This window comes from Spermophilus citellus (genome assembly GCF_964194105.1).
Source record: "Spermophilus citellus genome assembly, chromosome: 12".
Classification (NCBI taxonomy): domain Eukaryota; kingdom Metazoa; phylum Chordata; class Mammalia; order Rodentia; family Sciuridae; genus Spermophilus; species Spermophilus citellus.
In genome coordinates this window covers 80,459,369-80,483,675 of record NC_138198.1, presented here as the reverse complement: position 1 = coordinate 80,483,675, position 24,307 = coordinate 80,459,369, and the positions used below count along the sequence as shown (strand labels likewise).

At 42.7% G+C, this 24,307-nt stretch overlaps 1 protein-coding gene across 1 annotated transcript in view; it reads right to left on the bottom strand.

Moving 5' to 3' along the window:
• Positions 1–359: 359 nt before the first annotated feature.
• Positions 360–24,307, bottom strand: part of COLEC12 (collectin subfamily member 12) — a 185,593-nt gene continuing 161,645 nt past the window's right edge. The window contains exons 6-10 of the mRNA XM_081262686.1: positions 14,955–15,443; positions 13,863–13,999; positions 12,516–12,625; positions 3,464–3,609; positions 360–1,792 (exon numbers count right to left, since the gene is read on the bottom strand). Coding sequence (XP_081118812.1) covers positions 1,773–1,792; positions 3,464–3,609; positions 12,516–12,625; positions 13,863–13,999; positions 14,955–15,443 — 902 coding nt within the window. The 3' untranslated portion in view covers positions 360–1,772. The remainder of the gene's footprint in view (positions 1,793–3,463; positions 3,610–12,515; positions 12,626–13,862; positions 14,000–14,954; positions 15,444–24,307) is intronic.

The window sequence follows — 24,307 nt, the reverse complement described above, 5'->3', positions numbered from 1 at the left end:
GCAGAATCCTGTTGAATGAATGATTCTAAAAAACTGGCTAACTCTATTTGTTCTTTTGTATTAACATAAAATTGCCTGGCACTTAAAGACCAAAGTGTTCACATTCCTATTTCCAGAAATAAAAAAATTTCCATATTTCTAAAAAAGAAAAAAGGTTCTTGAGTCTGAAAAGGTCTTGGAGTCCAGTGTCTGCCTCATGTCACAAGCTCCTACAATTTAAGCTCATGAGACAGTGTCCTGAAAGCCTAACCAGGCCACCTGGACAGGATATCAGAGCATAAATTTGCCTGGAGATGGTCTTTCCCAGCTGTGAAGTGGCACAAATGGGGATCAGAGGTAAAGCAACACAGGTGCAGGTGTGAAAGTCAAACTGTTTATTCTTTCGCCATTTTATTTGGGTTAGGTAGCAGCACTGCTGGGAAGACCCTTGGGAGTGGGGAGAGGGAATCTGTTGGATGGAATCTTCCCTCTGAGCAACAGTTATACTCAGTGCACTATTTCAGCACTTTTCGTGGTAGACTTTTCAAAGGCAGGTCAAGGAGTGGAAGGAAGATGGTTTTGGAGGAAACGTTCTTTGTAAAAGTTCAAGATAGAGGCCAGAGTTTATTTTTTTGTATTTCCTCGTGCATGTGCCTTGGAATTGTTTTTGGAATCTGACTTCAGACAGACAAATGTTCCAGGTAGCATATAATGGGTTCCATCTTTCCAGTATCTCTGCCTTTGGCTGATGTGACACCATACTCTCTTGATAGTTGAGTATCAGCTCTGGGGTGGGCCTGATACCATGTGTATTCCCACATCAGCCATAAAACAGGGCCTTCCAGACATCCAGATCTGGGGCTCTTCCCTACCCTGCAGATGCCTCTCCATCACCCCTGCTCCACCAACATGAAGCCAAAGCACATTCGAAATTGATCACTTCCTCTGGGGCTGGCCAGACACACATCGAAGGTGATGACAGGTGATGGGCTGAAGACAGAGCCTGCTTGACTGAGCCATATATGTGCTCAGGCTTGATTTATACCAGAAAAACCTGCAAGGATATTTCTAGAAACTTCAAGAGATTCACTGTTCTGAAAAAATGATACATTAAAAAATATATATATACACATATATTTAATTATATTTTTAAACCACAACTGAAAAAAAATTATTTGCCATCAGGTAGAATTAAATCTGACAAAAAACTAGGATGTTTTATTAGTACCATTATTGTTTTCTTTGGCTCCATGCATTATATTGGTAAAATGCCAATAAAAGGGAAAATAATTGTAAAAGGCAAAATATTTTGTACAAAAATACAAAGTTTTAAAAACTCTTTAAGTATATTTCATATTATTACTAAGAGTTGGTCTATATATCTGTATGTCTGTATATTTTTCCTACATTTGGGATTTTAGAAATGTAAGGTACTGTTCACACAGTGTATGTTTAAGTTCTTCCCCGTAGCTTGGCAACCAATGATGGTCTTTCTGATTGGAACATTCCATGTTGGAAGGTAACATTTGTATAAATGTATGGTTATTGGCTGAGAAAAATCTGTGTAATTCAGTCCATCTGCACACTGAAAATTGACATCTCATACTGGGGGAACATTTTTGTACCCAAGTCCTTGGGTAATGGCAAACACTAGTTGTCAATTTTCTTCAGTACTTAGCTTTCAGTGCTTCTCTTCCCCCAACTTGGTGAGAAGGTGATGAAATCAGAAAGGAGCATCCTTTGCCTTTGAGAAACTGTCTGGAAATGTGTTCATGTTATTACATCACAGTCCATTATAATGCGGATGATAGTACTAGAAGAGAAAAATAAGGATGGACGTTAGTTTTGCTTACAGAATAAAGTTAATGTTTCCTAAAGGAGAAATCTTTAGGAAAGATCCTAAAACACATCATTCAACATTTTCTTTTTTTAAAAAAAAAAGTCTAGAAATTCTTATTCAGATTAAGTCAATGCTAAATTTCTTTTCCTTTATTGCACTACTGGGAATCAAACCCAGGGCCTGATACATAGGTAGGCAAGTGTTCTACCACCAAGCCACATCCCCAGGCCCTAAATTTTGTTTTGAAAGGATCTATTCTGGGAGAAGCCTATCCCTTCTTCAAATCTCAAAAGGCCAAACAAGTTACACAAGTTACAAATCTGGATTGTCGGCATTGACCGTAATTGCTCGTTTAAATATGCATGTTTCTCCCCTCAACTTACCAGGGTGTAGTTTCTTATGTATCTTGTGATCCCTAGCACTTGGAACAATATTTGACACATTGAAAGTATCCAGTAATTGACTGTTAAGTGGGTATATGGATAATTTGAATCCCAGATAGTTCCAAAACTAATCAAAACAAAATATACCTGAGGGTTTTGTCAACCACTTTGAAAAATACCAGTTTTATTGAAATATAATTCATGCATCATATAATTTACCCATTTAAAGTGTTATAATTCAGTGTTTTTCACAAATTTGTTCCTATTAGAAATAGTCTAATCTTAGTAGAAAATATTTTCATTATTCCCCGAAGAAATCCCACACTTATTAGCATTCCTTCCTCATTTCCTTGATCTCCCACCACAAAATATAGTTCTGATGAACAAAACTAAGAAACTGGGTACAGTGGCACACTTCTGTAATCCCAGTAACTTGGGAGACTGAGGCAGAAGGATCACAAGCTTGAGGCCAGCCTCAGAAACTTAGTGAGATCCCCATTTCAAAAGAAAAATTAAAAAGGACTGGGGATGTAGCTCATTGGTTTAGCAATGCTGAGTTCAATTTCCAGTACAATAAGAGAAAAGAAAAGAAAACCAAGATGTTCATTCTCAGATGTTCTTGGGTTTTTCTAAGTTGCTGAGGCTTGCCTGGAACATTTGATCCTCTTGCCTCAGTCTCCAAAGTAGCGGGATTATAAGTGCGAATCACCATACCTGGCTGATGCCCCATTCTGAAGAGGGTAACATATTAAATGAAGCTTTAGATAAGTATCTTTTGAAGTCCAGAAAATCTCCAAAGGCCTCTTTGGCTTATGACCTTTTGTAAGGATGCACACTATCCCTCCATTATGTAGCACAACATCTGGCCTATAGTAGATGCTCAATAAATATACATGGAATTGACTGGTTGGCTAACATGGATGGATGTCTACACAATCCAGATGTGACATTGGTGCCATATTAAAGAACAGTTAAGTGACAATATTATAAGCTGTTGACCTGGACCAGTTAGTCTGACATTTATTGAGTACTTCCTATATATCTGGCACATTTATTACCTTCTGTAAGTCCTAACAACAACCAATGATCAATATCCCATTATTATTTCCTGAAGATTAATAATCTAACCCACTGTTAGTAGCAGAACCAGATCAAAACCTAACTGAAGAGCCTGCATTTGGAGTCCTTCCCCTTACTAACTCTGTCCCTGAAACAGGACATGAGCTCTGCAGTGACCTCATAAATCCCATCCACTGCTTACCTGTCTCCCTGTCTTTCTCGCAAATGAAGTTATTGATGTCTTCACACTGGAAATCATTCCACTGTCCAGCATAAATCAACCCAGCACAGTCTTCTCCTGGCCCATGGCCATGACCCCAGTTATCTGGCTGTCCAGCTTTCCAATTTCTTTTAAAGAAACAGAAACGGAGTGTTATTTGCATAGTAATATAGAGGTTTGCTTTGCTTCCTAGCAGCAGAAGAATGTTAAAAAACCCCAAAACCAAAAAACCAACCCCCATCCCCCCCCAAAAAAAAAAACCCTGAAGCATGTCATTTGTCCTGGAATGAAAGGGCGCTGTTTGAAAGCAGGGCATACTCTATTCAAAATCAGAAGCAGCTGTTCTGCAGGGCCATGGGTAGTGCATGGCAAGCCCTGCAGGCTTGTTATCTTTGCCATGATGAAATCAATTCATGGAGCTTCTTCACAATGCTGAGGGAGTGACTCCTTTTGTGACAAAATGAAATGAATGGCTTCCTAATGAGTATTGGAATGCTGACCTCTGGGGATGTGGGTATGTAGATGTGCACGTACCCATGCGTGCTTGCTTGTGAGGACTCAGAGGGATGCTTGTACACATGGATACTGTGTCCCTCACATGTTAAAGCATCAAGGAAGAGAGACCCTTGATAGGCATCCACAAGAACCTACAGTGACAAACGACTGGTAACGATTCTCCGGCTAGATGTGGATGGTTGATTCCTTTAGAAAGAAATAGTAATTTAACCTCACTGAAAGTGACTTGCATATTTCACTGCCTTTTTGGGGGGAGAGAGATTCTGTGGAAAACAGTGACAGTGACTGGGAGACTAGTGTTTGAGACTGGGGTCCCTGAAGACTTCATGGCTGTGGTATACTTGGTGACTGGGAAAATTTCTGTGCAAAGGCATAGGATGCCCAGTTGCTATGGCGATGTCCTCCACGCTAGAGTCTTTTTTTTTTTTTAAAGAGAGAGGAGAGAGAGAGAGAGAGAGAGAGAGAGAGAGAGAGAGAGAGAGAGAGAGAGGAGAGAGAGAGAGAGAATTTTTTTAATATTTATTTTTTAGTTCTCGGCGGACACAACATCTTTGTTGGTATGTGGTGCTGAGGATCGAACCCGGGCCGCACGCATGGCAGGCGAGCGCGCCACCGCCTGAGCCACATCCCCAGCCCTAGAGTCTTATCAGCTTTGACCTTATCTCAGGCACAGCAGCTCCTGGGAAAGAAGGAACTTCCTTGCTAAGATAACCATAATGTTCACCAGTTCCGCTGCTCCTGAATCTGCCCACAAATTAGTAACTTTAAACAATGGACTTTCTTGAGAGCTGCACAATGCTCCTAACATTGCACATTGCAACTGTAGAATGTAACTGAGGAAACAGCTGCATACTGTTGCTAACTCTGTAACTTTCATGAATACAAAGAATAATGCTTGCATAGTCTTTAATCTGATTTAGAGACATATATAATAAAGATTGCTGGTGTAATTCTTTAGACCTGCTTCTCCATTAGAGAGCAGCGCTCCACCAGACCCCAGATGTTTTATCTTCAAGATCTGCGTGTGTTGACTCTTTATTTCTTCCTCGCTGCAACCTGCTAGTTTGGCTGTGCTGGTGGAGGCAAGATTCTTCAGAACAAGTATTCTTTAGGATGAGTTCACTTGGGGCTTGTTACCTTGGAAGCTGTTCCTCAAAGAATCACTTTGCCAGAGCTAACAGTTCTTGATTCTGTTTTTGTGCAGTAAATTAGCTGTGCTTCCGCACTCCATTCTTGAAGGTGAACTTTTCTTTTTTTTTTTTTTCCAAAGATGCAGGTTCACACACAGACACTTGTAGTTTTTGCCCAAGAGGACAAGCTGGCCTCACGTGGTGGGTCTGAAAGAACACCTGCAGCAGGTGCTTCACATCACTACCCATCAGCCAAAGGTTATCCTGGAGTCACCCAAGGGGCACTCACTGCCCTATAGCTTTTGACAATATGACCCCAAAACCAGAGGGCAGTAGGAAAGGACAGGTGAAGTTTATTGTCAATGGGTGGGAAAGCGACTGATATCCTCAGGCCCAAATATATGTCTTGGGATTTAAAAAAATAAAATGATCTCAATGAAATAAATCTAATAATGCAGATAATTTAGAGGAAACCATCAACTGATGGTTGACGAGAATAAAAAAATGGAATGATGCTTAGGGAGAATTAGAAAACTCACTCCATACCCATGAAGTACCTACTATGTGCTGGTGATGGCAACGAAGCATTGCAGAGCACAAAGTCCCAGCTCTCAAGGAACTTATATAACAATTCAGAATCTCAGGTGGTCACTGTGATGCCAGACACAGATGAAGGTGGGAAGGAAAAAACAGTTTACTGTATTTGTGTGTGTGTGTGTGTGTGTGTGTGTGTGTGTGTGTGTGTGTGTGTGCAGTTCTATCCACCTTGCAGGAGGACACCCTTGGAAGTATCAATCATGCCCAAGTAGTTTTTGATCTTGTTCATGTATATTTCATCCATTTCTGCCAGTAACATGAAGGGGGCTGATTCTAATTTTACTTACAAAACTGGAGATCTACAATTCCTGAGTGGAATATTTGATATTCTTGATTTCTCTGTTAATTGGCAAACTATACATATGGCTTCTTTGTGTTTAGAAGACCTGTTTTATATTGCATTTTCTTTTAAGTCATGGCAAGCTAAGTAGATAAAAGAAGATCAGAGACTAGACTGGAAGATAACCAAGTGATAAGGAGATGGCTTTATCACTGTTCTCCTTTTGGCTTTTTAGGTCACTGGAATTCTTCACATACAGAGCTCAAGGATTTTCTTAGGACTAAAAGCCTAGCCAGCATGGGTGGGAGGTGGGCAACCAGAAGCCAGTGGCAGGGGCAATTCATCTTGTAAATTGAGCATTCAAAGTCTTAGAGCATCTCTCTGAAATAGCTAAAATCCCATAGAGTGACTTGTGGTAAAACCCCAAGGTCTGTGTGCTTACAATACAATGGAACAGAACATGCCAGATAAACAGAATGTATATATTTTGCAAAAGAATGTCAGCTTAAATAGCACCTTACCCTGGAAAGATTCTGGAAAGAAGAAAGATTGAGCCTGTGCTGAAAATCCCTGAGTCCCCTATTACAACACACACACACACACACACACACACACACACACACACACCACAGAGGTCACTAGGGAGCAACACATGTACTTCCAAATACACCAGGGACCTTGGAAACACCTAGACTGGCATCTCCACTGAGCTGGAAACACATAAACACATCAGCTAATGGTACCGAGCACCCCCAGATTTAAGGGGTCATTCTAATGTGGGCAGAAAACATGTTCCCAGTCTTGGGAAGAGTTCCTCCCAACCTCACAACTTACGACTTTCTCATCAACCACAAGATTGAGGCCACATGGCCAAGAAACCTCTGCTGGTAAGGACCTGGCCTCAGAACAGAAAATAGTTAGTGATGAGAAACGTTTCTCTGCAGTGGAATGTTCTCCCAACACAAGGGAGATGTGGAGGATTCCTCTCTTGTAGCCTCAGCCAGTCCCACTCTGGCAGAAATGGGAAGTGTGGACTGGTGTGGGCTATTATTGAACTAGAGGACACTGAAGATTCCCTTCTGGTCCCTGCCTTCCTGTGGTTCTATATTGTAAAAGCACAACATATAATGTGATATGGAGCTGTCGGCATGGTCGGAAAGGCAACCTGTGTCTGATCTTTGTGAGATAAAGATGAAAACTGTTATTCAAAACTTGACAGATGATCTCCAGATGGATAGAACAGAGAGACAGAGGGGAAGAGGAGATTATAAAGTGTTTGGGGAAAGCTCTAGGAAGACTCTCACATCTCTGGTGATTTCAGGTGAGCAACTATAAGCACATTTAGGGCAAGATTTATTGCCCTGAGCAGGTGGGCAGACCCTAAGTCCCATACATATCCAGTTCTGCCCGGTACAGACAGCCTTCATTAACAATGACAAGCTACTAAATGGTATACCTACACTTACTCCATGAAGAGTAGAAATATTGGCATTGATATGACCCTACTCTCACTGATCCTTTCTGTTGTTTGTTTTTTATTTCAGTGCTTTTTTTGGTATTGACCGTTTCTTTCCTTCTGTTCATCTTGTGTATATGTGTGGTGCTGGGATTGAACTCAAGGACCTTGTGCTCCTTATTTAGGGATTAATTTGCTCTTAGTTTTCTACCCTAGTAAAGTGGAAGCTTAGATCTTTGATTTTTCAATCTTTAAAAAATGTTTCCAATGTACATATTTTAAGGCTATATGAATGGTCCTCTAAACACTGTTGTAGCTGCGTACCACAAATTTTTGACATGTTGTAGTCTCATTTTTTAAAAACATTCCTATTTCCTTTGTGATTTCTTCTTGATCTGTGGTTTACTTAGAAATGTTTCATTTAATTTCCCAACATTTTGAATTTTACAGATGATCTTTCTGTTATCAATTTTGAATTTAATCATTTTAGACAGAGAACACATTCTATGTAATTTCAGTTTCTCTTAAATTTATTGAGACTTGTTTTATGGGCTTGCATATAGTTGATCTTGGTGAACATACCACATGCACTTGCAAAGGAAGTATTTGCAGCTATTGGGTAAAATGTCTCATGGATGTTAGTTAGTTCAAGTTAGTTATCATGTCTACTATATCCATATTAAATTTCTATCTACCTGTTCTATCATTTCCTGAGAAGATAATGTTGAAATCTCCTTCAAAGTCCTGCTATATCCTCTTTTAGGGTTATATCCCCTTTATTATGACACAGCCTGAAAATCTATCTTTTCTACCTGAGAACAAGGATAACACCTCTTACCCACACTGTTGCCTCCATATTCCAAAAAGACCCCACAGGCCAGCACACAGGCTAGTTCACAATGGACACTTCAGGATAATTCATCAAATGTTATTTCAGGACTATGAATAGCCTCCCAATCTCTAGTCAGGGGGCAGGTGCTGGCCAGGAATCAAGTTTTCACAGGTATGCAGTGAAATGAGAAAAACAGGACTGTGTGTTGTCATGTGAATGTGTGTGAGTGTAAGATGTCCAACTGTCTCTTTTTTTCGGAAAGGAGGGTAGGTTTATTATTTATTTTTAATGCTATGATTTGTTGATAGGTTATTTAAAGCAAAAAAAAAAAAAAAACAAAACAAACCATGTCCTTCATAGGCAAAAGAAATCTGTCACTCTATGTCATCGGTTAATCTTTGTGCTGAAATGGCACTGGTGTGCCCGAGCACTGTCCCAAGCTATGGCAGAGTGCATCTCATGAGGTCCTTTTCCCCTGCTGGTCCTGCTCCAGTGCAGAACTAGTGTAAGATGTGGTGAGTCAGGCTTTACGGTTTATGGGCTATAAACCCGAATACAGGTCTGTCTGTTCCCTGAGCTTTTGGCATCTAGTTCACATGAGTGTCACTTTTCATCTGTCTGTTCCAGTAGCTCCTCTCCAGCAGGTCTCAGCAGGCACAGCACAGTGAGGCTGAGAGGCTGAGGAGACAGTCTTTTATTCCTTGACTATTTCCTCTTTAACAACCACAAAACCCTTAAACAGTTTCAGAAGGGCCATGTGTGTGTTGGGAAAAGGGTAAGAGGGAAGCTAAGGCTCTTAATTCTTTTGTGGCTTGAGCAAGGCCTGGAGCGATGGTGCCAGGGCTGTCTCCTTCTGGTTTGGGGAGGAGTTGAAGAGGACTGGTATTAATCCTTGTTGAATGTTGAGTAGAATTCAGCTGTGAAGCCTCTGGGCTTTTCTTTGTTGGGAGGTTTTTCATGACTACTTCAGTCTCCTTATTTGTTACTGGTTTCTTCGGGCTTTCTATTTCATCTTGATTCATTCTTGATAGGTTGTACATTTCTAGAAATGTCTTCGCTCTTCTAAGTCATCTGAGTTGTTGGTGTATAATAGTTCATAATAATCTCTTGTGATCTCTAGACCCTGAAATGATTGCTGGTGGCGAGAGAAAGAGAGATACATGGCTCTCTGCTTGGAGCCCTCAGAAACAGAGAGGAGGAGGCTAAAGCTGGACCTGAATAGGTGAAGAAGCATCTGGGGATAGGACACTGGGGAGGCCCAGACTCTGTGCCGATATCATGACAGGAAATTTTACTCGTCTTGTCTTCTTTACACACCTCTCATAAGACTTGCATGAGATACTGTGTGTGGCATCTCAGTCAGGACATTGTACAATGTAGAAATTCAGGACAGTAGCACTCTATTATGATGGTATATCGATTATTGCAAACTATAATAATATATTGATTATGGTGATGATAGTAATAATAGTACCAATACTTGCAGGTAATATTTCTCAAGTCCCCCATTGTAAGCACTGTACTAAATACCATATATATGTGTGTATATAATATGCACACACACATATACATACATATATACATACATGATTATATTTATTATTATCATTATTATTAGGTGGTGGCATTGGAAACAGGAGCAGTGGAGGGTTGGATATGGGAATGGGAGGCAGAGATTAAAGGAAATGACCAAGTTAATTCTCTGTCAGTCAAAGAAAGCCAGGATCTTTTTACAGGGAGTTGAAGGGAGCTAAAAAACAAAATCCATCTCTTCTACTTTTCTCACTGCCTTAAAGGCAAAACAAGGCCTGTGGTAGATTCACTAATATATGATATATATTTACATATTTTATATATATATATATATATATATATATATATATATATATATATATATATCACTGAATTTTCAAAATACTGGCATAGATATTTTGTTAAACTCATGTTTATACCTGGGGATGTCGAGATGTTGCATGGCTGAGTAACTCCCAGGGGACCTTGAGACATCAGGTTGAGGGCCTGGAACCCAGATCTTGTTTGATTCCAACACATGTGCTCCTTCTCCTCTCCTCGACTACACTGCCTGTTTCTCTAGCCTGAGCAGTGTTTATTATGATATGTCAAATTAAATTAGCCTTCAGTTATTGAGACCTCATACGATGTCTGCCTAATTTATTCTTGCTTTTAGAATTTGATCCTGGGGATTTATACATGTGTATGTATTCCTTTGGGTGGAAAATGAGACACAGAGTCTGTGCTGTGGCTGGGGCGCAGGAGCCGGAGCTAGCAGAAGGCTCCAGAGTGACTGTGGCTGGGGACAAGTTCCTAGTAAGGTGTCTGGTGATGTAATCCTTCTCAGGGACCAGGTACTAATATGGGCACTCTCCACCCAAATCACATAAGTCTTGCTGGATCCCAGGGAAAAGGAGCCGAGTTTCACCTTGGGAGAGCTGGCGAGGACAGTACTGTTCCATCTCAATCCATTCCATATGGGCCAATTCAGTTTTTTCTTGGAGGAAGGCTTAAGATTGAATTTCTTAGTGAGTCTAACCCAGACCTTTTTTCCATTCATGCTACTGAGAAAAGTGCAGAAGATGGATTTTTTCCTTAGCTCCCTTCAATTCTTTTAAAATATCCTGGCTCTCGGCTGTCGAAAAAAAATAGATTTGTCTTTTCCGCTAATAATCTTTGCTTCCCATTCCCACCTGCAAACCTCCATAGCTCCTGTTTTAGATATCAACACCCAAACTGTTTTAAGTCTCTTGAAGCGCATCCCTGCTATTCTGAGTGCTCCTGTTGGGGTGTCAGGGTATTCTGGAGTGCCAGAGTGTGCCAGGGCACAGCTTCCTCCCCCGAAGGACAGGTGCAGAAGAGCAGACAGAGAATCGGATGGGCCAGCAGGCAGATATCCACTCGCCTTAGTGAGCAGTATGAGGCTCACCTACAGGGCAGATCTAAACTCTTCAAACGCTCTACCTTAATAATTGGTCTCTTTCTTCTTCTAGGAGATGACCCAATTCTAGTTTCCACCTATATCCTGTAGTCATGTTCTTTACATGGAGGATTTAAAAGTACAAAGCCACCTGTCTACCCATGTGCATGCTCATATGCATGCAGAGGCATTTTTAAAACTCTACATGGTTTCTCCATCACCTCTGAGCCTACTCCCACTCCTCCAATACAGGGCTGCCTGGATACCTGTGTCACTTTTAAACCCAGAACACTCTTGTCTTCTTCTCTCCTGGCCTGGAACAGCCCCAGGGACTTTGCTGTTCTCAGACACTCTCTCTATGGTGAGATCTAGGGCCTGATGGAGCCTCTGCTGAGCCTGGCTTCTCTGCTTTCATCAAACTAATGGTTCTAGAGGTGGATTTTTATAAGTTCTGCCCCACTTGGAACAGTTTGTTGCATATTTCCTCATCTAGAAGAGACAAGGTCAGAGTAGAGAGAAGTGAAATTCAAATTTGTAGAATTTAGTCATCCTTAGATCCCTGGCTAGGATTAGGGAGGGAGCTGACACCCCTGGGTAGGAGGCAACTCTAGAATCTTCCTTCCAACTGGGAGATGTGAGAAGGTATTGCAAAGTGCTTCCATTCTTTGTGCTGCTTTTGTAGAACTCAAGCCACCTGGGATGTACAGGGAACCTTCCAACTTTTAGGAGATGATGGTGCTATGATGCAATTTTGTGGTGCATATAAGTTTCTCCTGTGTAGAAGCATCAAGATCTTGTAGTTTATAATCTCACTCTGGCCAGTAGCCTCCTGGAGGCCAGCATCATCCTGAAGGGAGTCCTCAGTCCTCAGAAACATATCTGGGATCAACACTCAACCGGCCTGAGGTTGCTGGGCTTCATTATCCTCCTGATAGCATTAACACACACACACACACACACACACACACACACACACACACACACATTGGTCAGAAGTACCATACTGTGGTACTTTTATAAGTTTTTATAAGTCTCGTGATTTTGGTCTTAAAAATGAAAAAAAAATAACTTCACTCCATTAAAAGAAAAGGGGAAAACCCTACTCAATGGCATAGCAAGTGTCAACCACAGTTGCCCTCGCAGAAATACACACCGGGTACCAGGAGCCTGCCTTGGGGAGGAGGGCTAGAATATAAGGTCAGAAAGAAAGAAACTTCAGGAAGATGGGCCAGAGGTGGACACACAGAACGGTGCGCATCTGACCACCAACGGGACGTTCCCGAGCACTCACTTGTAGTCCAGAGGCTTCCCATCCAGCCATTTCCATTCGTTTTCCTGTTCGGAGTCTGTGAGGCCGATCCAGTGGCTGTCTCGCCCCACAATCTGCTTTTTTATCCATTGCTGAAAAAATAAATCAGTGCAGATGCACTATGATTTCTTGGCACAGGTGTCTGAGGGAATTTTTTTTTTTTTTGGCTTAACATATGGGAAAAGGGACAATTTAAAGAGGACATTTGTCAAAATGTACAGTGGCTTCTGTTGCCTTCTTTCCGTTGTGCTTGCTTCATTTGGCTCTGTTTTGGGGGCTTTGACTTTTTCCTCTCCCAAGTTTTCGAATGATATTAAAGGGACTCCCTTCCTCCAGATCACCCAGACAACTCCAAGAATCCTCTGAGTGAAGCCTCATTTCCCTTCTGTCACCCATCCCTGCTGTGAGCTGCTGACAGGGAATAGCTGTGGCATTACTAAGCTCTTCCTCTGGGCCAGGTCCCATGGCCATGTGGTGTGCAGTGTGTCCTTAAGCCTCTACCACATCCTATTTACCAAAGATGACAGGGCTGAGCTGGGATGGGGCCCGGGTCTGCTTATTCTAAAGCCCAGCCGCTCAGCTGCTCTCCTCTTCCCTTAGCAGTTACTATAAGAGAACTCTTTTTATTATTTTTTAAGGGTGTGTCTGCTAGAAATATCTGGGGGGAAAGGAAAGAGGTCACTGGAATGGGGTGGCACCAAAGGAAGAGCGTTGGCCTTGTTGCTAGTTGGGCCTCAGCCCCAACCTCAGCTCTGGATTTTCTTGATGTTCTATGAATACAGCATTTAAACCTCCTTGGGCCTGTTTTTCTATTCTAGAAAATGGGAAATTATAAAGAGGTTCAAAAAAGAAAATGTCTTCCAAGTGCCCAGCATATGGCATGGGTCTATTAAGTGGTTGCTGTGGTTGTCACAAGTGGGCCCTACTTCCTCCTCAGACTTTTGTGCTCTTCCCCACCCCCCTAGGGCCTAATGTCTGGTCCCTCACAGCCTCCCACCCCCCAGCCCTCCAAGTGCTCTGTTCTCTGGCTCTTTCTCCACAACCTCAAGCTTCTCTGCACTGTGACTCTCCCAACAGCCACTAGGAGGAGCCATACATCTCCAGGCTCCAGAAACCCTCTCTCCCAGGCAGAGGCAGGAAGAAGACAGAATTCCAATCAATGCTGTTAATACTTCCAGTCACTGGATAGAGTATCTCCATAATGGAGCCTTCCATGTTTATGTGACTATGAATTCTTGATATTTTGGACTCCCCAGCAGGCATGCAATTTCCTGAGGTAACATAGCCTTAAATTACAGCTTTCCTCCACCAGGTGTGTGGCAAACAGACCTGCTCCTCTCTTGTGTTTATGAAAACGAGATGTGAAGACTTGTCTTCACAGAAAAGTTTGGCATCCTCAAAAATTTCTTTCTCCACCGAAAAATAGTAGCATTTGTCTGTGAAGTTTTTCCAGTGAGGTGGACAGCCTGGAAATACAAAGGTTTAATTAAAACACTGAATAAAAACACATAGAATGCACCCAGCCTCTCAGCTATGGTTATGAGGCCAAAGCTGCAGCCCCTTGTGAGTGAGCAGTCACCCACAAGCCAGGAGCCACCCAAGGCTCCCCCGCATGGAGCCCAGGGCTGACATTCACAGACAAGCTAAGAGTAAAGACTAGTCCTCACACGTGGACCACAGAGCATACAGTAGTAAAACCACATAATCTGGGAACGTCTATGACTGACTCTTTATTCCTCTGTGCCTGGAATAGTCTTTACAGTGATAGAAATAACAGAAACAACGGAAAGCAGGGCAGGCGCAGATGTAGATCGTCAGTCTGGAATCTTCTGGAACCTCCGAACAACTGGATGTGAGAACCCAGAACCACCCCAGGCTCCTGGAACAGCAAAGGTAACTGGAGTCTCACTGGAGCAAATCAAGTGGAACGGGGGTTGCCTCACAGGCTTGGATGCTAACCAATGACACGTTTGCCAAAGGTGGAATTGTCAAGGGACTCGAAGGCTCCATGACACCTTCTTAAAAAGAAATGGAATCTGGGCGTCAACACAGAAATTCCATCCGCATGCTGATGAAGTAAACCAAGAGCACTGTCCGTCCCCAGCCTGAAGGGATTAAAATGAGGACAGGGTGGCAGGGAGTGGCCGGCTGTGGGCTGTCATGAAGGAAGTGTCCAGGGTGTGCTGGTCTCTTGAGAGCCCCACTCCTCCAAATAAACAAGTACTGGAGAACTGGGTGGTGTGTGGTGTGTGAGCTGCCTGGGCCAGGGCCTATTGGAGCAGCAGGGGCCGTGCATGGCCTCCATGGTGCCTCACTGGTATACAACATGGTGGGAGGGGGCAGGAGTGTGGCATTAGTCCAGGGTGAGCACACTCACCACTCACCTCCCAACCCCCACTGGAAAGGAAAGCTCAGACTTACCGTTGGCCTCTGGTGCCAGGGTTGGCTCATTCTGCAGGGCCAGAGGTGCTACTGCTCCTGATGGGCCCGGAGGGCCAGGAGGGCCCTTGGGTCCTGGCATGCCAGGCACCCCTGGCAATCCCGGCAGTCCCCGAGGTCCAGGCACTCCAGGTTCTCCCACAGTGCCCTGCAGGCCCTGGAAGCCAGGAGGGCCCTGGGGGCCGGGGAGTCCGTCCTTGCCTGGTGGGCCTGGGGGGCCTGGGTCCCCACTGGGTCCCTGAGGTCCAGGTTTCCCGGGGGACCCACGGGAGCCTTTGGGGCCCTGCGAGCCTTTGGAGCCTTTGCCACCACGCTCTCCCGGGGGACCAACCGGTCCTATGGGGCCTCTCTCGCCTGCAGGGCCGGGTGGACCAGGCTCCCCCTTCTCTCCTTTCTGTCCTTTGTTGCCAGTTGGACCAGGGGGTCCCTGAGATCCTCGGTCACCTTTTGGACCTCTGGGGCCAGGAGGACCTAAAACATTAAAAAAAAAAAAAGTAATTGACATAAACATGAAGACCCTTGTGAGTTTCAACATATGAAGAATTTATCTTATCCTGAATTTTAAAAATATCTAGCAAAATATATGCAATGAAGAATGCTTATTGGGCTGTTTTACTATTGTTCACTCTAGTCGTAAGGTAAATCGTTTCCCCACGAAATTCATGTTGAAGTCCCAATCTCTAGTACCTAAGATTGTGACTGTATTTGGAGATGAGGACTTTAAAAAAGTAGTTAAGTTTTGTGCAGGGGGAGAGATGGGGGTTCAATCTGAATCTACTACCTATGGATTTCCAGTTTCCTCAGCACCAATTGTTGAAGAGACTCTTTTCTCCAATGTATGTTAATGGTGCATTTGTGCAGAATGAGATAACTGTATTTATGTGGGGTTGTCTCTGTGTCTTCTATTCTGTTCTGGTGGTCTTCATATCTGTTTTGGTGCCAAATGCTGTTTTTGTTACTACACTTCTGTCATATAATTTAAGGTTTGGTGTTGTGATGTCTCCTGCTCACTTTTCTCGCTGAGGATTGCTTTGACAATTCTGGGTCTCTTATTTTTCTGAATGAGTTTCATAACTGCCTTTTCTCTTTCTATGAAGAATGTCATTGGAATTTTAAAAGGAACTGCATTAAATTTGTATAGTCCTTTTGGTAGTATGGCCATTTTGACAATATTATTTCTGTCTATCTAAGAACATGGGAAATCTCTCCAAGAGATCCTGTGCCTAATAGAAGAAAAAGTAGGCCCTGGGCTGGGGTTGTAGATCAGGGGTAGAGCACTTGCCTGGTGCATGCAAGGACCTGGGTTGGATCCTCAGCACCATGTAAAAAAAATAAATAAAATAAAGGTATTGTGTCCAACTACAACTAAATAAAAAAAAAAAGTAAGGCTCATATCTACCCAGGAACTGACTTCCTCAATAAGACTCCTAAAATGCAAGAAGTAAAATCATGAGTCAATAAATGGAATGGCATCAAACTAAAAAAAAAAAAAAAAAAACAACTTCTTCACAGCAAAGGAAATAATCAAGAACATGGAGAGCCTACAGAATGGGAGGAGAAAATCTTTACCACCTGTACCTCAGATAAAATGTTAATACCAAGGATATACATAGAACTGAAAAAACATAACACCAATCTCCCCTATAACCTAATCAATAAATGGGCAAAGGAATGGAATAAGCACTTCACAGAATAAAAAAATACAGAAGATAATGCTAAGTGAAGTCAGCCAATCCCAAAAACACAAATGCAGAATGTTTTCTCTGACATAAGGGGGGTGACTCATAGTGGGGTAGGGAGGCGGAGCATGGGAGGAATAGATTGATTTTAGATAGGGAAGAGGGGAGGGAGGGAAAGGGAGGGGGCAGGGGATTAGCAAGGATGGTGGAATGTGATGGACATCATTATACAAAGTACGTGTATGAAGACTTGAATTGGGTGTCAACATACCTTATATACAGAGATATGAAAAATTGTACTCTATATGTGTAATAAGGATTGTAATGCATTCCACTGTTGTCGTGTATTAAAAAAAATAAATAAAACAATACAAATGGTCAAAAATATGTGAAAAAATGTTCAACATCACTAGCAATTAGAGAAATGCAAATTAAAATTACAGTGAAATTTCATCTCACTTCAGTGAGAATGGCAATTTTTAAGAATAAAAGTAACAATAAATGTTGTTGAGGATATGGGGAAAAAGGTACATATATACATTGCTGGTGGACCTGAAAATTGGTGTGACCACTCTGGAAAGCAGTATGGAGATTCCTTAGAACCATTTGACTCGGTTATCCCACTCCTCAGCATATACCCAAAGGATTTAAAATCAGCACACCATAGTGATATGCCACATCAATGTTTATAGCAGCTCAATTCACAATAGCTAAACTATGAAACCAACCTAGGTGCCCTTCAACAGATGAATAAATAAATATCATGTGGTATATATACAAAATGGAATATTACTCAGAAGAATGAAGAATGAAATTATGGCATTTGCTGAGACTATCATGCTAAGTGACAGCAAACCAATGCAAGTTAGATTCCTGGTTGGTTTTGTTTTTGTTTAGTAAGCTTACTCTTTCAACTTCATGTATTTAGAATGTATCTTAATGATGCACAACTTTTTAGTACCCCATTGATGGGCTCCATGTTGACACTACCTCAGTGGGTTTGACAGCAGCAGAAATGTTGTGTAGATTGAGATCAGGATTCCCCTCTACTTATTTCCTCTTTCCCCCCCCCCCACTAACTTCACAAATATTCGTGAATGACTTATTTGACAAGCGCCATGTAAGGTGCTGTGTGTCAGAGGTGAATTTGACCAACAATTGCAATCAAGGGTTGAGAAGCACTGACCTAATAATTCACTCACTACCACCACACCCTGGCCTCTTCCTCTCTGTTGCACACCATCTTGAATTTATATATCCTCTAGCAATGTCTCCTCCAACACTGTTGTCCTTAGAGCTGAGCCTTACCCACCCATGAGGCATGAGGACTAGCTCAGAGGGATGGGAGGAAAGCTAGGTGGGCTTCACTGCCAATTGTAGGTAGGTGCCCAAACTCTCCAGGCTGCTTTAAGTCTAAATACCAATAGAGGAATAAATCAGGTGGCCCACCTTAAAAAGGATCTTTCTTCCCTATTATCCATCCCCAAAAGCAGCTTACTTCACACAGGATTATTTTGAATTTCTCAGGGGTAACAGGACTTCACCCATATAGTTCACAGTCCGAATTTGCATAATGAATGACAGCTGTCAAGGAACTTTCAAATAAAATCATGTTGCCTGACATTCACCTGTGACATATTACTCCCATAGCAAAGATGATGATCGATAGGACCAGAGACACCAAGATGTTTGTTCAAAGTTACTTAGCTGCTAGCAACAATAAGACATGGACAATCACAATCTAGTAGTGGAGTTAGGACATGAATCCAGGTCTTCATTGAACTGAACGTATCTAGGAGGACACCATTATCAAAATAGTTCATTGGTATCCCCAAAAAGCTCTTGTTAATGCAGGAATATTTGGAGATAAAAATGATTGGATTAGGAGAGCTATAGCCTGATTAGTCCATCCTAGTTTGAACCAATGACTGGGTGGTCACTTTAGGTAGGTGGGTAATGGCTGGAGCAAGTGGATCACTGGGGCTCCTGGGGACCCTCCCTTTCCTTACCCTCCACACTCTCTGCTTCCTGACCCAGCCATGAGCTCAGCAGTTTTCTTCCACTGGGCCCAGAGCCATGGAGTTGGCCATCTATGGACTGAGACCTCTGAAAACGGGAGCCCCAAATAAACTTTTCCTTCTCTAAATCGTTCTTATCAGGAATTTGGTCACAGTGATGAAAAAGCTGACTAAATCAGAGTTTCTGAGATCTCATAATTCTTCATGAATAAATAAAAGAGACCGCAAAAGCAGAAAGTCTTCAGTTAGGACAGAAGTGCTGGGAGATGAAGGACTGGTAGCCCTCCTAGCCTACCCTAAGCTCTTCACCTCTGCTGCTGCCCAATGCCCACTCCCTAGCTGGTCTGAGGATATAACTATGAAGTAGCCCTTCCCACCTGGGCAGGACAATCTCCTTCTGCCCACCTGGAGGGACGTTCACTGTCCCCTTGTGCCGTCCATGGTCCTGAGGCCTACCCATTAATCTCTGAGCTCCCTTAGCAGAAACCTGGGCTCTTGACTTTGCTTTCCCTATTCAAGGTACCCTAGAGGCTGCTTGGGGGTTTATTGGCAGGACCCTCTACTGGCTGAAAGGAGAGTTTGTACTAATGGCTAGGCTTCAGACTAGCTTACATACATACCTTCTAGTGTCATCTGCTCTGTAATGGAGAAGTTAGGAGACTGGGTGAAGTGCCTGATCCCTGAACCCATCTCATTGACCTCTCTCTGTCCATGGCTCCTCCTTATCCTCAGATCCCCTAGCCTGGTGCCTACAACTCAACTTCTCAATCTCTTTGTTGTTTTCATTCCCCATCAGCCCTGTCTCCCACCACACCATCACTGCCCTCTCTGATATGCCAGCCATGACCCCAGTGTGGGGTTGTCTCCCACCCGCCTTCCCTCTCACCCTTTCCTCTTTCTTTATGGTAGATTTTTGCAGTGGCCTCTTAGGCGATCTTCCTGCCTGCGATTCCTCTCCATTCATTGCACTCTGCCTCTTGTCATCCTTAAGCCCAGCTCTGAGCTCTGTTTTCTCAGGAACAGTGAGCCCCAACTGGACCATCTGACATCAAGGCTATTCATGGACTGGTCTCCTCTGCATGTCCACACTTCTCTTAGCATTGCCTCTGCCTGTAACCATCTGTGCAATTCCTGCTCAACCGCCATGCCATCCTCCCAGGTCACTCCAGATAGAAATTTCCCTCTTCTAATCTTTCAGTCCTTATTTGTACTACTGAGGACCCTATCCCACCCAGCACCTCACCCTATCAAATCCACGTACCTCACTGTTAAAGGTGCAGTGCTCTAATACTAATATTTTGGACTGCAGGAAAGATCAGAAAGGAGAGGTTTTAAAGGAATGGTGACCTGCCTTGTGCTCCTCACCTTATTCCAAAAGATAACTTTCTACCTCATCTATGTGTTCTGTGGACCTTGGCTGCCACTATGGGATTACGGAGGGGAGATCTGTCTTTCCTGACTCCATGGGCACTTAAGAACTGATCCACTGGGTCTTCTTGTCTGCAATCCAAGGATTTTTCTTTTTATGCTGGAGAAGCTTATTAAACAACCTAAGTCATTTAGGAAAGATGGGGAAGGTGGACTTTTTGCTGCCAGCCAGGTCCTTGTGTAGTTCCGAGTGTTAACAGTGGGGCAAGTAGCATGTATGTGTTCCCCCATAATGGCTATAGCATTACAGAAGGGTCTAGGAAAAAATGCTGATAATAAGCCAAAACAAACAAACAAAAGAGAAAAAAACAGAATCTTTCTTCTCAACTAATTCTGTTTCATTTATATAGATATAGAAGATATCTTTTTGCTTTTGATAAAATCTGAAATCCTACTTGTGATGGATTTTTCCAGCTGGGTTAGTATAAAAGCCCATTTTTTTTTACATAAAACATCACAAATATCCATGATAAACAGGATACCTGTCTCTCTTAATAAGCTAAAGCTTAGTATTCATGGCCTTGGATAGTCTGACAAGCACATAGTCATTGGTATCTTTATCCACAGTTGTTCCAGCCTTGTGAAAACCACCAGGAAGAGGGTATCCTGCTCTCAGATGCTAGTTATGAGAATAGATAAAGAGATTCACATAATGTCTTGCTCACTAATGCAGGCTAAAAAGTTGGTTTTTTTCTCTCTCTTAAATAATCATTGAGAAAAGGAGCTAAAACCATTTTAAAAGTCAGTGCTGGGTCCTCATAAAAATAGATTGTTAAAGCTGGGGTCCATTTTCTTATAGGAACTGTGATGTTGGTATCACTTGTTATTATTGGGATGATTTCAGGCTTTTAGGTCTCACTTGAATATTTTATTGAGCAGCTGTTAAGGTGAAAATACATTGAAAAAGAAAAGAAGCCCCCAAGGATGAAATGATAGAGTATTTGTGAGTTTGAGTAGTAAACAACTGGAATTCAGAATCGAGAAAATAGCAACACCACATGCAGAAGCACTGTTGAGCTCTGCTTTCAAATTCGCTGAACATATAACTAAATGTCAAGGCCAACTGGGTGGCTCCCTGGCTTGAGATTCTGAAATGCCAGGTTACCCATGTGGCTGGTAAAGTGGCCACAGTCTCCAATAATACCTAAAGACAACCATAGCAGGCCCTGTGTTAGCAATACCAGCAAAACCTCCACCTCATGTTCCCCAGACTCCAGAGCTTTGGGAGCCTTGAAAACTTGATCCTTAGGCAGTTCAAACTCAATGAAAGACAAATCACTTTGTTTCCTGCCTTGGCAACTAAACTGCAGGCCTTGAGAAGTGCCCAGTGCTAAATCCTACCCCTGAGACAAAGTTCACTTGGTTCAATTCTCAGCACCTCATATAAATAAATGAATAAAATAAAGGTCCATCAACAACTAAAAAAATATTTTAAAAAAGGAATATATAATTTTGGGTGGCTGGGGCTATAGCTCAGTGGCAGAGCGCTTGCTTGCATGTGTCAGGCACTGGGTTTGATCCTCAGCACCACATTAAAAAAATAAATAAATAAAAAGAGGCATCTGTCCATCAACAACTACAAAATAAATTTTTTTAAAAAAGGATTTACAATTTAAAAAAAATTAAGATATTATTATTATTAAGATATTTGGCAGTCATTTTGAAGAATAACTTGATTTGTGACCCAAGCTTAAGAAAGTCATGTTTGGAAAGTCAGGAAAGCTCCTGTCCATAGAGGAGGGTGTATTTACACCACTGTTTCTCACCAACTGGCCACAGGCGGCTACTGTGTCTTCCACTCAGGGATCCCTAGAGAGGCAGTCTTGCTCAAGACATGCAGAACAAGGGTGTGGGGTGGCTACGGGGGACACCAAGGCCTCCTGCCCAATCTTCCCTGCACTTTGCATTGTCCCTGTCCTTCCAGCTTTCCTATGCATCTTTCAAGGCTGAGCTCAGGTGTCAACTCTTACTGAAGCCTTCACTGACTGCACTTCTGAAAATAAACTTCCTGTCACTTCAATCTCCCCGAACACACTATCCATTCTCTGGAGTCAGCACAAGGCACCAGGGTGCCATGGTGGATACAAGGGTTTGGAAAGGGGTTTGCCATTTGCCAGCTGTTTGGCCTTGGCTAAGTTACTTGGGCTCTTTATGCCTTGGTTACTTCTCCTGCAAATGGGGAATGCTAATAATTCCCACCTTAAAGAGATGTACCGTAAAAGTAGACAATTTGTCAAGCAGTAGGATTGGCATATTGCAGAGACTCCATAAATCCATATGGAGCAAAATGAATGCAGACAGCATCTGAGTTTGATTCCTCTGCAGGACTGGGTACCAGAAGCCATCAGAATCAACCTTAACCCCATCTATATGATTTTATTCCTTACGTATATGAAGCTGTTTTGCTTTCCACCAAAATGTATTGGCAGCAGCTACAGCAGGTGGAAAATTTTTAATTTAATTTAATTTTTTTTGCAGTGCTAGGGATCAAACCCAGGGCCTCTCAAATGCTAGGCAAGTGCTCTACCACTAACTCCAACCCCAGTTCTAGAAGAGAAATATTTAATAGGAATTGAACTTGTCCACAACAGGATCTTATGCTAACCTCAAACTCGGAACAGCACTCAGTACTTTATATTATTTTACCAAGTCCTCAAAACCCTAAAAGGCACACACAGATGAGGAAACTGAGACACAAAAAGGATGAGGAACTTGGTACCCAAACCCAGTTCTGACTGATATCTTACCTATCAAACCTCATACCTGTCTCAGAAGAGCAGAGAGGGAAATGCTGGGTTGTGCAAAGAATGCCCACACATTTAGGATAAAACTCTATGGTGGTTGGGCTCAGGGGCGCATCCCTGTAATCCCAGCAACTTGGGAGGAGGCTGAGATAGGAGGATCACAATTTTGAGGCCAAGCCTCAGCAACTTAGCAAGACCCTGTCTCAAAATAAAAACTAAAATGGGCTGGGGATGTGGCAGAATTGTTAAGCACCCCTAGATTCAAGCCCTGGAAACAACGATAACAACAACAACAACAACAAAACCCCCCAAAGCCCCCAAAAGTCTTTATGTTATTTGTAAAGACTTCTTTTTTTTTTTTTTTTGTAAAGACTTCTTAATAATGTTTTTTGGTTTATTGACATAGAGATGACTGTCATCAGGATTCAACCTGCTCCTGACCACTGACTTCCACTCTATCAGCTGGCTTCAGACACTTCCTTCCACGCCCCTTCATCCCTAATACTCTTCCTTTTTCTGCACATGCACAGCTTATCCCTGAGAATGAGGAAAAGAAGGATAAAGCAGGATGTAGCAGGATGTGGGCCTTCCTTCTGCAAGATCAAAAATATGCTTTCCAAGAAATTCTTACCGACTTGTCCCTAATGAGGCTCTGAGCTTATAGTTCAACTGCCTAAGACAGCGGTCTCATTAAGAAGTGCAGGCTGAAGCCACTCAGAATATTCACAGCCCACCGAACCTTGCGGCCCTCTCACCTTGGTGAGGGCATGGCCAGGGAAACTAGTCAGGACCTTTTAGAACAGAGCCCGATTGGGAGTCCTTGACAGGTTAAGGGCAGGGCTGCCCTTGATTCTACCTTCAAATTCCTCTTAAATGAGAAGGTCCACTTCTTCCATCTCCACTGCTACCATTCCAAGTCCCCCACAACTGTTCCACACTCTGAGTGGACCCTGCTTCCACACTTCCCTGGGAATCTCTTCCCCCAGCACCCAGAATGACCTTGGAAAAATACCAATCAGATCATGTCAACACCTTGCTAAACTCTCCAACTCACACTAAGAATAAAAGCCCAGGCTGGGGGACTGGGGTTTGTAGCTCAGTGGTAGAGCACTTGCCTCGCATGTGTGAGGCACAGGGTTGGATCCTCAGCGTCACATAAAAAATAAATAAATAAAATAAAGGTCTTGTGCCCATCTACAACTGTGTGTGTGTGTATGTGTGTGTGTGTGTGTGTGTGTGTATAAAATCCCAGGCTGGGGTTGTGGCTCAGTGGTAGAGCGTCTGCCTAACATGTGTGAAGCACTAAGTTCGATTCTTAGCACTGCATGTAAATAAATAAATTAAATAAAGGCCCATTGGCAACTAAAAAATATATTTAAAAAAATAAAATCTCAACTCCCAGACTTTACAGGCTGGAGTGACCAGAGACAAGGCACTAAGAGCATATGCATTCAGTGACTATTCTT